General features: G+C 34.1%; 1 protein-coding gene across 2 annotated transcripts in view; it reads right to left on the bottom strand.

Moving 5' to 3' along the window:
* Window positions 1-15,828, bottom strand: part of ASCC3 (activating signal cointegrator 1 complex subunit 3) — a 263,437-nt gene that overhangs the window by 164,536 nt on the left and 83,073 nt on the right. For both annotated transcript variants that reach the window (XM_026844284.1, XM_026844285.1), the window contains exon 10: window positions 9,018-9,182. In XM_026844284.1, coding sequence (XP_026700085.1) covers window positions 9,018-9,182 — 165 coding nt within the window. The remainder of the gene's footprint in view (window positions 1-9,017; window positions 9,183-15,828) is intronic.

The following is a 15,828-nucleotide window of genomic DNA, read 5'->3' on the forward strand; positions in this document are numbered from 1 at the left end:
ATAAGAGACAGCTTGAATATGTAAGAACAGTAACCACTTGCTGATATATTTATTCTGTACTTTGTTCACAATCACCTGATAATAAGTACAACAACCTGAAAGTGTAACTGAGCTCCAATCTGGAAAACATTATTTGATTTTGCTAAATTCAATAACCATTTTTTTTCAAATCTCCTAAGAGCCTGAAAGCACTAGGTTGAAAATGTGCTCAGTTCCATCTGAAGGTAGGAAAGCATTTCAAGTATTTAAACAATTAACAAGAACTCTGCTTAATAACCGTGGAAGTATGAATTTTTACAGCAATTAACTGTAAGCTGTTTGTTCAGAGTTTTCTTTCAAAATATAAACAATGCCTAAAGAACAGTTACAGTTTACTGAAATTGCCGTTTTCAAAACCTTTGTAAAAAGAAGCCATTTAACTTCCCTTATCTGGCAGTTGGCCCTGGAGTTAAGGAGCTCACTGAATACCCTGAATTACAATTCCACAAGAAAATGGCAGCAGAGACTTAAGACAAGCAAATAATTAAAATTACTAACATGCATAGTACATTTTTAAACAAAATCTTTTTTTTTTTTCATATTTTATATTATACTTTACTTATATTTGTGCATATGTATATAGTTCCTACAAAATTTTTTCAATTTATAAATCTAAAATTTAAAATTATTTGGACAATTAGTTTCCTATTTATATTAAGCCACAATAACCAAGTCAGAGTGCTATACGGAATCAGGCAATAATGTCTTTTGCTCTTCAGTAACATTTTGTTAGTCTTCATAATTAAATAAGGACTACTAAGACTCTGAATCATTCTACCAATTTCTTTAACTTCTTTCAAGGCCATCCAAACAAAAAATATTTATGTTTTACCATCTACATTTATATGCACCTAACAACAAAAAATATCAATAATTTATATATATAGATATATATAGATATATATAGATATAAAATAATGAAGAAGCAAAAGAGGTACATTTGCTCTGAAAACCAAAATGTATCATGACAATTCTCCCAATTATTTTATGCTCTCATCAAATTCAAATTGTAAAATAAAACGCTATGTGCCTGCACATTATCACATACATATACAGAATGAGTTTTGTTCTTTTAATTAATACACAGCAACATACAAACAGCAGTGACTAAAACTGTGCTAAACTTAGAAGTTACAAAAACGAAATTACCTGAATATGCAACCACAACAGATGATTTATTTTTGCATTTTCTCTGTGATTATAATTCAGTTTCAATTAATTATCTATTATTCATTTATCCAAGCACTATAGAGACTTTATTTTTCATAATGGCTTTTAGAATGCTAACACATTTTACGAACAAAGTTCTCTGCATGCATTTTTCAGCTATTTTTCTGACTTTCCCTTGAAGATCAAGCATTAATGTGTTTTGCTCTCAGATGCTTCTAAAGAAAAGTAATTCTTGAAAGTGTGCAGATGCCCTTTGTAAATACAGTCCATTCGGACATTAATATTTTTCATGTGCTGGATCACTTATTATTTGGTCCTAGGAGTCCTAATTAGAGACTATGCCTTCATATGTAAGGCACTATGAACACATAGTCTTTTCCTGAAATTGCAGTAAAAATGACTGAAAAGACATTTTGGATGACAACGTTTTCTGTTTACATTCCCTGTCACTGGCTGGTGCTATGCAGCTAAGTGTGTTTCTTCACTACTGGCACACAATCTCAAACATTTTAATCTTCAGATATGTTTAATTACCTCAGTAAAAATATAAGCACCATTTGGAACTCAGAAGGCTTTCTTTGGAAAACTGAACTGTCACAGTATTTGCACATCATGTACTTTAAAAGCTTTATTATATTTTATTGATTTGATGTTACACTGGAAGAAATAAAATTGCCATAACTATGTTTAATTGACATATCTAATTAGTATATCTAATTCAGAAGTATTCATGACAGCATGCGGAGAATTGACAGCATGTTCACCATACACATTCGCAGAACATGATTATCACACCATGAAATTTAACATATACAGAAAATATAAACAGAATATAGATATCTGGTACTGATTTCCCACACTCAAGCATCATCTGCATTTACACTGTAAATGATAAAGGATCAGGTATGGGAAGTGCCTCTCTGGATTGTAAATTGATCACAGCAGGATCATTTTCTTCCTAATAGGTTTTAAGATTTGCATATCATCTCATTACATTACAGCCGCCACTTGAGAGCATACAGAGTATGCATAGAGATATTCTTTTATCTGACTTCTAAAGTTCTTCCTGAACTTTGTGATCTTGGCAGTCTTCCCATTTCCATGTATTAAAATATCATTCACAGAATGAATTACAATCAAGCTGGAAAGCATATCCCTGATTGTTCAACTCAAGCACAGAATTAAGTGAAGCAGACAAGTTTACATATTCTAATCTTTGAAGAATTGTCCACCGGTTAGAAATTAATCTGATATTCAGATGACCCAGGATCACTTAACATACCCTGTGGAGTCAGTCTGTATGCGCTTCAGATGTACAATAAAGACTAGATACAAGCGTTTCTTAGTTTTTAGTCTAAATGTACAAGAAGATGAATTCTTAACTTAGGTTCCTGAGTTCCCTGCTCAGCAGTGGTAATAATGAAGTACTGCATACGGGGATTCACGTTAGTTATTAGTCAGATACCACCCTGCCCACAGAATGGCTCTAAGTCTCATCCTCTCACAAGATCCATGTTTTTCCCATTATCCAAAAAAAAGAGAAAAAGAAAGGAAAGGAGAAATTATGAGATTTTTTTTTTTAAATAATTAAAAGTGTTTCAAAATTACTAAGAAGGAAGTTTGTCAGAATGTTTCACCAGTGTTTACTTGTTTATTGATATCTTGTTTACTGTCTAATGAAGGAATTAAGAAATTGTCAATCAGTCCACATAGGTGGTAATTTCCTAGTTTTAGGAACAAAAATGGAAAAACCCATAAAATTGCAAAATCAAAAGTACATAGTAAAAATGCAACTACTAATACAGTTTTGAAGATTCTACATAGGACGTTATCTACACCTCAAACACTCTGCACAGAATGCATTTGTTACCAGGCAACCATCTAGTTAAGTAATTTTATAAATGAGTTTTACTCTGCTTCCAATGAACCCTGAAAATACTGTGATCTCAGTCCTCCATTTAGAACATATTTAAAAATCTAGAGGTACTGAAAAAATGTAACCATGCAGAAAGCACTACTAGAAGCCATATTATTTTCCCTCAGCTAAATATTAAATATGCAATACTTTGCCTTAAGAAATGACATTTTGAATATACCTATTAGAGATTTCTATGTCCTGCACAGTGCCCTGTCAGTTTTTCTTGAGTGACAGAATGCCTTTTCATACTATGCTTGCTGCTTTGTTCTCAAACTAAGAAACAAAAAGAAATATGAACTCTTCTACAAATCAGTTTGACTGCTTTACCATACGACAATCACTATTACCTCTTAAACTCCATGGATATATCACAGAAAAGGAAAAATGTTCACATATCAATACTACAAAATTACGTGCAGAATGACTTCCTGACATCAGTTCCATGCAAAGTAAGCTTTGAACAGAATTGCATGAATTCTGCAGATTAATTCAAGTATCTGATACATAACATTTTCAAACAAATGGAGATTAGGTTTTGTTTTAAAAGTGTTTTGTTTTTAAAAAGTCATTTTTACACAACTACAAGGTTGCCAGAAAAGATAACAAGATAGATCTAGACTCATGTAAGGCATTACACAGAAAGCTGCACAACACACTGTTTAAAAATAACATCACAGAATAGCAAAAAAACATGTATTAAATTTATCACAAGCTGGTGAACCGACAGATTTTAAAGAGAATGTATAATTGAAAAACAGCGATTAAAATGGGATGCCTCAAATTGCTTTCTAAGTCTGACTATTCAATAGTTTTATCCATGATATGTAGTAAATAAAAAATAACTGGTGACAAGAAGAGCAGGTGATTGGCAGAATTTATATAACTGATGTGTGCGTCAGCCATACAGATAAATCTAGGTTGACGGTCCCATTCAAACTAAATCTTGTTCAATTTAGCTCATTCTAAAACAGGCCACTGCTGCAAAACAAGACACTATTCCTAGGAAACATAGTAACAAGTGAATCCTGCAGCAACTATAAAGAGGTTTGTCTGAGGACTTAATGAACGAGCACCTGAATGCAAGCTCCAAAGATGAAGTGTTAGCAAATTAAGTACATGAAATTCTTAGAGGTATAAAAGGATAGAACTGAGTAATAGGAGGAAAAAAATGCTTCACTTCTGTGTATGCCACAATCAAAACTAACACAAAAGTTCTATACTCAGTTTTGTTGACATATTTTAAAAATACAATCATATATGTTTTTCTTAATCAAGAATGGGATTCCAAGAACATAACATTCCTAGTTTGATAACAATTATGCATTTGGATTTCAATGAGAAACCTCTGAACTTGTTTGCTTCTGATGTCTAGAAATGTGGTAAAAGAGGGAACCAAAGGGAGAGAAAAAAAGAGGTAGAGGAGATAATAAGGAGCTAGAGATATTGAAAATGCATCCAGAGCAAGGAAAACTACCTGGCAGTTGAGAGGGAAAGTTTCTTAGATGAACTGTCATGAGGAAAGAAAGCTCAAGAAAGAAACATGAGCCATCTCATGGCCACTGCAGCCAAGGCTGCCTTAGATCTTCACATCCCCAAGAAGCCCCTCCCTTGTTGCTGAGTATGAAGTACAGCAGAGCACCTCTCCTCATTGAACGACTCTATCCCCTGGAGAAGGAAGTTCCAAACAGTACACTCCGGCAATCTCCTGGATTGCTTATTCTGCTGTGCTGTCCCAGCTATTATTTATCTATCAACTTTGTTGATCTAATACAAAAACATAAAGCAATTGAAATTTACATTTCAGGAATGAGACTGTGATGAGAAAGGTATTTGCGTGTCAAAGATGGGAGCACTTCAGTTCCCCAAAATCTGAGAAATCCTTTACTGTGGATATTCTTTTATTTATCATTCACACAGTTGAGAGAAGGTATCAAAACTCATGCATCACATAAGTATAATATTCAGTATGCTTTTTGTGAAAAAATAACCATAAGCAGCAAAAAAGTAATCAAAATCCGAATAATTATGAAAAAATAATTCAGTGTCCTTTAAAAGTTGTCATTTTTTTTTCTTTCAAGCTAATAAGCTTAGTAGGTATTACAGAAGTGTGAAAAGTTTGATTAAAAAGTTTAAGCATTTCAGTTTTACATCTGCATTATGCTCTAGACTAAAACTTTAAACATCAAAGCTATAAATTGGATTCAAAGAAGTTGTTTGATGTTATACCTACAGTATATAACGGACCTTAAAGCAATTTTCCCACCAAAATGTTTAGCAAAGTCAATTTAAATCACTTGCAAAAACATTCTCTAAATTTCAGAAAGTGCAAACACATGAATATGCTTGTTCATTCTGCTGTGAGTAAAACTGTCAGCAATTCCAATATATGTCCTCCTTCCAGGTTCAAAATTGATTTTAAAAAATGACATAAGTTAAAATGAACATGTTAAAGTCTTACAGTAAGTGGTGTGACTCAGTGTTCATCTGAGTGAAAGTACAACAGTAATTCAAGTATTCTGATGTACAAATTAGGAGAGACCTGCTAATGCATAAGGATTTTCCTGTTTTGAGAATGTATTTGTACAGCATATGACTACGGATCTCAAAACATTCTTTTCTGGCACAGTTCTAGACCCAAGTAGCTAGCTGAACACTGACTCTTAAAAAGCTATCCCCCCACACCCCACCCCCAAATAAAATCCATTACAACCCTCACACACTCCAACAAAACAAGAGAGATGATTCTTCTATAAGACAGGATAAAAAACCGCTGAAGAATGTAAAAGGTGCTACATTATACATCCTGACCCACACAGGAGTCATGATATTGTCTCGTAAGATAGATTTCATATACACGCTAGGGAAGTACAATCCAGAGAAAACTACAGGTACACACCATTATCAGAGCAGCCATTAGTGATTTATTGAAAAGGATGAAGTCGTATTCACAGGAATCTATCACAGTTCTGTCCCAGAAGAGATACAAGAAATGACTCTTCCAGGTCAGACCAAAAATCCAACTGTCTCCCACAGTGCCCAAACAGGAGTATGGAAACTGGGAAAACGTCAATAATCTCTGCCAGCACAGTCCCCGATTACTACAGCCCCCAGACTGATCTAGTGACTGTTAGTCTGCAGTGGATTTTTCTTTGAATTACTTGTCTAATCACTTTCTGAATCCCTCCACTACAAATTAGGAAAAAACAGTCAATATTTGTGATGTTTTAAATGAGTATACAAATCAAGTAATTGTTTTCAGCAATTACTGCACTGGTGTAATTGACAGAAGGATATTTTAGATTGATGTTGTCAATGAGTTTTTTGGTTGGTTTTTTGTTGTTTCTCTGTTTTCTATGAACTGAACAATTATTCTTATCTCCTGTGTGCATGAATATTGAATGAGTATGATGTTTCTATTGCTATCAATGAAAATATGTTCTAGAACTGCTTTCAGAAGGGCTGGAGAGGAACTTAATGTTTCGTACAGAATCACTGAAGTCAGAAGGACATTCTCCAGGGGACGGGCTGAATATCCTGGGTTTAGTTCCTGCTCCAGGGACATTTATGAATTTGTATCAAAATGCAGAAAATGGAACTATGAGCAGGGAACAGAACGAAAGAAATGTAACCAAATATATTTTTCTTTGCAAAATATCATTAAAACATTAGATGTGATATTTTTACACTTAAAACATCTGTAATAGTATTTTCACTAAACTCCAGTGAAATATTCTGAAATTGGAAAAAGTATGTTCTCTTTTTTAGTCATCAAAGTTCCAGTAATTTCATAATTAGTTATGGATGCATACTGCAAACTTCATAGAGCTATGCTTGCAGGCTCAGATGCTGCAGTATAACATTTCAGTGTAATTTTTAAACCTAACCCTTTTATTATTTGTTTCCATATTAAAAAGATTAAAAAGTCATACACATACAAAACATCTCCTGTTTCTTTCTCCCTCTCTGGGGGGCTTGCAATTCAAAATATTTTTGTCTGGAATTGTTTGTTACTGCATGATTCTATATATTTCTACAATTAGTTTTGTTTTCTGTTTAATTGTGGGGTTCTTTTAGTGTACTTTCATACTGTAAATCTCCCCTCTCTTCAACTACCTTCTTGTGAGGATTCATAGGGGTCTCCATTACCGCCTTTCTTATCAATTTAGAATAAATAAGGTCTTCAGAAAGGTGGTTAGATAGTTAATTTAAAGATTTGTGTGTTTTTTTTTTTTCTTCCCAACTGTTTCACTTAAGGAATGGTTACAAATGGGTAGCTTCAATTACAAATGAATTAAACTCCAACTTGGTAGGTAAAACAAACCTTGAAATCCTAGAAGATTAAAGTACCCTAGAGAGATATTTTTTAAATGAGTGTTGAAGCAAGATACTGCTATATTACAATAAATACACTAAGGGTAGGATTCAGTACCCAAGACATAATTGCCTCAGATTTTATATTCCGTAAGTTACCTGCACAGGCTTGACAGACACAAAAGGAAAGGAACTATGGGAGATTTGTGTCCAAATGAAGCAGAAACAGGATGCCAAGCTGAATAATGTAGGGCAGATAAAATGGCTCTAGACTCTATTTTGGACAGCTGAAACCTACCTTACAAGTCTCACAAAATTTCACAATAAAAAATGAATGAGTCCTGCAATCTGACATGAAGACAATGACCATGATGGTCACTTCTGAAAACTGAGATACTTTAAAGACACCTAAGTAAAACAAGGGTATCAAAACCATTTAAGAAAGAAAATATAGTATCAAACAGGTTAAGCTTTAGTGCCCTAGAGGTAGTTTAAACTCTATAAACCCCTACTCTCCATAAAAAAAATTTACTATTTTCCCAGTACAGCTTCTTCTAAGGAATTAGATGTTCTTTATACAGGAACTTTACACTTTCTGTACGGGATTACAGCAGACATCCATTTTATTCCCTTCTTAGAGGAGCTGGAATCAGGCGATTCAGACAGCCTTAATACGGTTAGTATAGCCTTACCAAGAAGAAAGCATCGTGAAAGATAAAAGGCTTTGTACATTTAACATGCTACAAATAGAGCAATACCAATACCAATTGTGTTTATTTTTAATTTGTTACAGATTATTTGTATTGACATACTTTTGCTCTGCATAACAGAAAAAACGAATGGCACTCTATCCTCTCCTTACCATTATTTATTTATCCTAATTCCATCCTTTTTATTCATCCCTATATTCCACATTTTATTTTTACTGCAAATGCACATCTCACCATTGAGACTAATCTTATTTATTGCCTAACTCTGAATCCTTCTTTTGAACAAGATTTAAGAAAAAAACCCTATACATTCATCCCTTTCTCCTTTTGCCAAATCTTGGTATTTAAAAAATACCACTAAAGCATGGGAAAAAAAGCCAGGACCAATTATACTAAAGTAAAAAATATGTAGTATTTTTCTAGCAGTGATGAAAATTTTACCTAGATATAAGATGCTAATCTTAATTAAAAAAAAAAATATCCTAGGAAAACTACTATTTCAAACTCATCATTCCTGGTAAGAAAATACTTTCAATTTTGGTTACAGTAAGTCATTAACTTGATTATTATTTAAAAAAAATGTTTAATTTTGCTGTTACTTGTACAGTAAGTACATTAAGTAAATAAATCATAAATTAAGAAATAGCTCTCTAGTAAATTATGCATCCTAGGAATCTGGTAGTTGATACAATACAGAACAGAGGTAGATGACAAAAATGTTTCTTCGTTCTTAGTACAGAAGAGCTATAAAATAAATTGTAAGCTACCTAAGCATTTTGATTTCATTATCTAAGCATTTATCTTTTTACACTGAACTCTATCTGTTCTTGGCCTAAATAAAATTATTTCAAAAATTTTTTAGCTCTTACCTGACGTAAAGTACGTGCCACTATACTTTCAAGTACTGGCCCTCTGTCTTCATGCAACAGATGAACTTCATCAAGAATCAAGAGTTTTACTAGTTGAGAGAGGGCTACATCACCAACACTTTTTCTTGTCACTACATCCCATTTCTCTGGCGTAGTCACAAGCATCTAGAACACCAGAAAAAAAGAAATATTAAAGAAAATTATTAAAGAAAAATCCAGATTCAAATTTATTAAACCCCAGTATTTTAATATATATCAGAGTAAATGCAATGTAGAACTTAGCAAAGCTATCTTAAGTTTTACCTACTTACATATGAGGCAGACAGAGTTTGCTGCATCTACACATGTTGGATGGCCATTAGTAGGATTTAGTATGGAAAGCCATACAGAAACATCAACTAATACCTTCAAGGTACTGTGCACCATTTGTATACATTTTCCACAGATATCCAGAATCAACTCCTTATATAAACATGAGTCATTTAGTGTATGTAGTGTATCACTAAAAATTATCTGTGATAAAATATTTCTAACCTTCAGCACATAAACACCTAAGACCCACCTCATACCTAAGCTTGAGCTGATAGTTCCAAGTTCCCTATGAAATGCTTTCTCCTTAAGGCATCCTTTCAAGTTGTACATTTTGATATCTTGATCTTTGCACTGGCAAAAGAGATTAAGCAACTTCCACCAGTCCCAGACAAAGTAACTTCCAAACTTTATTGTTTCATGTAGATACGTCTGTGGTAATTCTCTGTTATGGTGCCATTTCTTGCATGCTCTTGCAATGGCTTCTCTTTCTGCATAAATCCCTAAGTAACAGACTGTCCAATAGATAAAACCAAGGTAGATTCAATCTCCAATTGTTGAAGAATTGTAGTACTCTCCATTTCCCATAATGACAATACACTCATTTTATGTAGTCTTAACACAAGAATTCTTGAAAGTAGCATTTTAAAATTTAAAATCAGACACAAAGTGGTCACTCTAAAGAAAGCATGTCACTCCTCTCCCCCAAAAGTTCTCAGCAGCTGTTCTGAATAGAAACAGAAATACAGATTTCTCATCTACTATACAACAAAAATAATTTCTATTTAAGTGCCAAATGCTATGTATAAAACCCCCACAGAACTGAATCTCATCTACTGAAATTCAGTAATAACTTGCCTGCAAGTTATGACTATGATTTAAGGGCAATTATTTATTGCCTATTCATAACAAATCTAATGAATCACTGTCTATCAAAGCTTGATGTTTCTGGGACAGGCACAAAGCTTACCTTACAGTCTCACTTATTTCAGAAAAAAAACCCAACTTCGCTCTATTAAAGGTTACTTTGTAACTTTGCAGTTGAAAATCAGTCAGAAAATAAAAAGGAAGATTCAGATTCTGTTGTTTCGTAGGCTCCAAGATAAATTTAGAAATTGGGAAAATCTTGTATAGGTGCTACCTTGAGGTGATTAACGTTTACCAATCACTGAAAGATATTAAGAATTGACAAAATGGGGAAACTTCTAATAGCTCTAATAAATAGGTATGATACTTAAAAAAGCACAGTCCAGGGATCATGAACCTGTAAGTGGTTCATGTTTATAAATAAGTTTATCAACTTGTGACAGGATGTAGAGAATAGGACACTTGTTTTCTAAAATTCTACTGACATTTACCAAATGCCAGTGAATAATCTTGAATTACCTTATTCTATAAGAGAATAGATATAACAAACATTAAATAGATGACCCAACTAGGTTTATGATAGAGCGTTTAAAATGGGAATTCTTAACTGAAAGAACTTCCTACTTTTATCAGTATAATTTTGACAAAGTATTTTTAACTAAATTGCCATCTTTTTCCCCCAAAATGTGAATTAGTTTCTTCTGACAGATTTTGATTCCAAGGTTATTTTAATACAAATTATAGTAACAAGTCCTTTGATGTTTAAAGCAATATTACATCCATATTTTTCCTCTCAATATTTTTCTGCAACTCTACATAAAGAAAAAAGAACAAAGAGTAATAAATATATTTTAACATTTAGTATTTGATGAACCCATGCCCCACATCACAAGTTAAGAATTAAGTCTACAATCAGACAGGAAAACATGCATCTGATCCCTAGCAGTTCTTTCATAACAAACATGTTTTATGATTGGTCTTTCTCTTAACTTTAGATGTTCAGAAATAAAACACTAAGATGATGTACAGTTCAGCCTTATAATGCTTCTGCAGCAATTATAATACTAGTAAATCCCTACAAAAGCTTACAGACTTCTATACACAAAACTGTTTTCATCTAGTCAGTATTTGCTATATTCTAAGCTGCCATGGTAGAATACTAAAAAATTCCGTAAATTAAAGGAGTTGATCAGATACTATCAGTAACCGATCTCAAATTTGACCAGATAATGTAAAACCAACAGAATATATGATTCATGACATTTTTTTCTCAGACAAAATCTTATTGTTTGTGACAACACAATGTACAAATAAGAAAAATGAAGACTGCTGCCCTAGATTCCAGACTGACCAAAAAAGAAAACAAGACAGGGTAGGTGGCCTTCAAATGTAGTGCTGGTAGGTACATGAATGGTATACATTAATGTTAGTACCAAACCCAGTTTCTTATCACAGAAATTATAAATGGAATGGGTAAGAGAACAGAGTAATTATGAATAATGCTTCAAGGCCCTGGCTAAGAAAAGCAGACACAGAAAGTTAAAGACACAGACTTATAAAACCTTTAGGAAAACAGTCCAAATTTGAGCAAAAGCATTTTTTCCCAACAGAACATTCAATCACCTCCAAGTACCACCAGTACAATATTAACAGCTTTTAGAAAGTCATTGATTTGCTGCTTCAATGTTTTGGAAACCCAGTTTGACAGACTTCATAGTTACAGAATCAAAGAATGGCTGAGGTTGGAAGGGGCCTCTGGAGGTCATCTTGCCCAAGCTCCCTGTTCAAGCAGGGCCACCTAGAGCTAGTTGTCCAGGGACATATCAAGACAGCTTTGAGTATCTCCATGGACGAGGACTCTGCAACCTCCGTGGGCTACCTGTGCCAGTGCTCAGTCACCCTCACAGCAAAAAAAGTGTCTCTGGATGTTCAAAGATGACGTCCTGTGTTTTATTTTATGCCCATTTGCCTCTGGTTCTGTCACTGGGCACCACTGAAAACAGCCTGGCTCTGATTTCTTTGCACCCTCCCATCAGGTATTTATACACATTGGTAAGATCTCCTCCAGCCTTCTCTTCTCCAGGCTGAACAGTCCCATCTTTCTTAGCCTTTCCCCATATCCCCAGAGATAATTCAGTTCCTTCAACATCTTCGTGGCCCTTCACTGGACTCTCTCCAGTGTGTCCATGTCTCTCTTCTACTGGGGAGCCTAGAACTGGACACACTACTTCAGGTGTGGCTTCGGCAGTGCTGAGTAGAGGGGAAGCATCACCAGATTCAGTTCCACCTGGATTTCAGCTTTCCTAACTTCATCCCAAGATACTCAGACAATGTCTCTGCATTCCTCCTAGGTTGTCTCTTTTCTCCTATCTTTGCTTCCACCCTCTGTATGCCTCTTTTTTGTGTTTGAGATTGACCAGGAGCAACTTGTTCATCCATGCAGGCCTTCTGGCATTTTTGCCTGACTTCCTATTTGTTGGGATGGACCACTCTTGAGCTTGGAAGAGGTGATCCTTGAATATTAACCAACTTTCTTGGGCCTCTCTTCCCTCCAGGGCTTTATCCCATGGGACTTTTCCAAACAGATCTCTGAGGAGGCCAAAGTCTGTTCTCATGAAGTCCAGGGTTGTGAGCTTGCTTTTTGCCCTGTTCCTTCCCTCCAGGATCCTGAACTGCAACATCTCATGGCCACTGCAGTCAAGTCTGCCGTTGACCTTCACATCTCCAGTGAGCCCCTCCTTGTTGGTGAGTATGAGGTACAGCAGTGCACTTCTCCTCATTGGCTCCTTTATCACCAGAAGAGGAAGTTCTCATCAATGCACTCCAGGAACCTCCTGGATTTTTTACATCCTGTTATGTTTCTTTCAAAATATTAGAAAAAAAATGCAACTTACAAAACAGTTGCATTTATGAATACTTTTTCTTCACTTGGTTTCCACAAGATATACCCTTATAATATTTATTTATTCTCCTCAGAGAAATATTTTTCCCTTCACTGACTCACAATATTGTTCCAGTCCAATTATTTTACCATCAGAATATACCAGTCTTTACTAATTACCAAGAATTAGTCCTGAAGAGACTTTTTGATATTACAGAAAAAGATGTTCCTGTCCTGCAATATTTAAAAATTAACACATAAAAGACTCACTGAGTCACTAATATCACTGAAAGTGGTGCTATGTGGGGGTGTTGCTATGTTTTGTGAAAATATTATTGGGTGCATTTTGGTAGCAAATACATATTTTTAAAATGCCTGCACTCCTACAAAATAGTAGGTGTAAAAATGTATGACCGTAATTTATGAACTGAATTGTAACACTACTACAGATGCAACTGTTAACACTTTAAAGTGAGCCATGTCAACCACAAAAAATTAGCAGCTGTACTTCCACGGAACTTTAATTAGCAAACAGTGAGGAAATATATTTAGCAATGCATATTAAGACTTTAAGGTGTGAAATACTACAAATGCAAGCTACTTCCCTAATTTGCTAAATCTAAATTGGCAATGTTCAGATCGCAGTTTTTTTTTTTTTTTTTTTTATGTCAGTCATGTATCAGGATATATATGTAAGATGTTATCATTAATTCTTCTGTTTCTGAGTGACGACTAAATATTCATTATAATGGTCTTTGATTTTATTTTAAAACAGCAATGTTACTCAAAGTGATGACCTGAATTAAAAGCTATACTTGATATACTGTCTCACTTTGTAAGACCAGAGTTCTCCAGAGAATGTCTTGCCAGAAAATATTGGTTCTTACATTTATTTTTCAGATAGAAATTACAGTTGAGAAAAAAATTCCTCCAAAAATCCCAAACAAAACAGTTTTATGTCTCAAACCATAAATTGAATTCAAATATATAAAGTGCTAATTAAAAATAACAGCTAAAAGAAAATGTTGACTATCAGCAAATGTTAAGAAAGCTACAGATTATTTTTTCAATAATAATAATAAGAAAAGCAGCATTATGATCCATCTCATAATTAGTTTTAAATGTGGTAGTGGCACTTCTTTCTAAAATTAATTTTCAGTGACAACGTATTTTATCCACAAAGTTATAAACTCAAAACTCTGATCCAGCAGAAGGATTCTGCTTTCTGTTTGGGGGCAAGGGAAGGACACAGTAACCAAGTCTTGAAAAACCTTTTTATTTATTTTTTTTTTTTTTAATTTTGACTTCAGTTATCAGCACACTGAGAAGCATGTTCATTTATATTGCTATCTCACCACTTCATCTCTTTCAGTATTGAAATAGCTAGAAAATAAAGTGTCACATTTGCTTAATGAGCTGCAACTCATGCAAGACATTTCAATCTGGTTTTTGTATTAGGGTATGGCTGAATAGAAATCGGTTAACTGTCAATATTTTTACTGTCAACTTAAATTTCTCTCTGTACATACAATTCTCCTTTCTCAATGCTTTTAGGATTATCATTAGTAACTATTCCACACTGACTTTTTCTACTAGGGAAAACATGGGCTTACGACAAAGTCTTCTGTCTTAGGTGAGAACTGCTGGCCAATTTCACTTTATATCAGAAAACATAACAGTTAGAAAAAAAAATCATCTTCCAACCCAAAATGATTTCATTTAGTTTTAGGGTTATTTATATATCCTTATATTACATAATGTTCAGGTAAGAACTCAAACGAAATAGTCTAATTAGTTCACTCTGAGAAATTAAGTCAAAAGAAGCAACATTAGCTGATAATTTCAATATCAGTTGACAACATTTCAAGTGATGGTGAAAATGCTTTTTTCTATAATTGCATGATTGGCTAACTATTTTTGTAGTTTCTCTTCAGTCTCTTTAGAAGCCAGACTTCACAACAAGAGGAAGTTGTATTTTCACCGTAGTTTCAGAAGATCAACATACTGAAAAATGGTGGGGTTTGTTGTGTTGTTTGGGGTTTTTCTTAGTCTGAAAAGGCTTATGGTATCACTGAAATCAAATGATCTTCCATTATTTCTTAGAGTCAAACATTAATTTCTAGCAGTTGGCACAGCCTGCTGGTTTACCTTTTCAATAGCTCACTTGCAATCCTTTGAAATTTTGTTGCTTTAAGTTCTCCCAAACACATCTTGCACAAGACTAGAATCCGATTTCTGCTTGAATAATTTGTGCACACACTCTGAGGCTAGTAAAACTATGGTAATCTCCTGAAATTCACACTCCCACAGGTCCAATCCACATATGAAAATATTTTAGAACAGTTATATAAAATATTTAGTTGTAATGTCCGTACTACAAAATCCACTGCTTTTAAGTTCTTCAAGACCACTTTCGAGAACAGTTTTCCTCTCTAGCCACTTCAGTCTTCAAGTATGTCTGCCACTTACCTGATCTTTTATCCCTTTCATACATACTACAATAAACCAAAACTCAGGAAAAAAATGCCACAGATAACTTCCTAATTACTATAAATTCCAGAACACAATTAGAAAAGACCCAGGTCATTCTTCCTATATGCCAGACATTGTCAAACCAAAATGTATAAAGAAATGGTCGACTTGAATCAGGTTAAACATCAACTGGGACAATGGAAGAAAGGGACTGGTCCATTTTTCAAATTCTTCCTGCCCTGTTATCTTAGAAGTGGATTCTCAAAATAGTCTACCTTATAC

The sequence above is a fragment of the Athene cunicularia genome (assembly GCF_003259725.1).
Source record: "Athene cunicularia isolate RWA chromosome 3 unlocalized genomic scaffold, athCun1 chr3_part1, whole genome shotgun sequence".
In the NCBI taxonomy this organism is placed as follows: domain Eukaryota; kingdom Metazoa; phylum Chordata; class Aves; order Strigiformes; family Strigidae; genus Athene; species Athene cunicularia.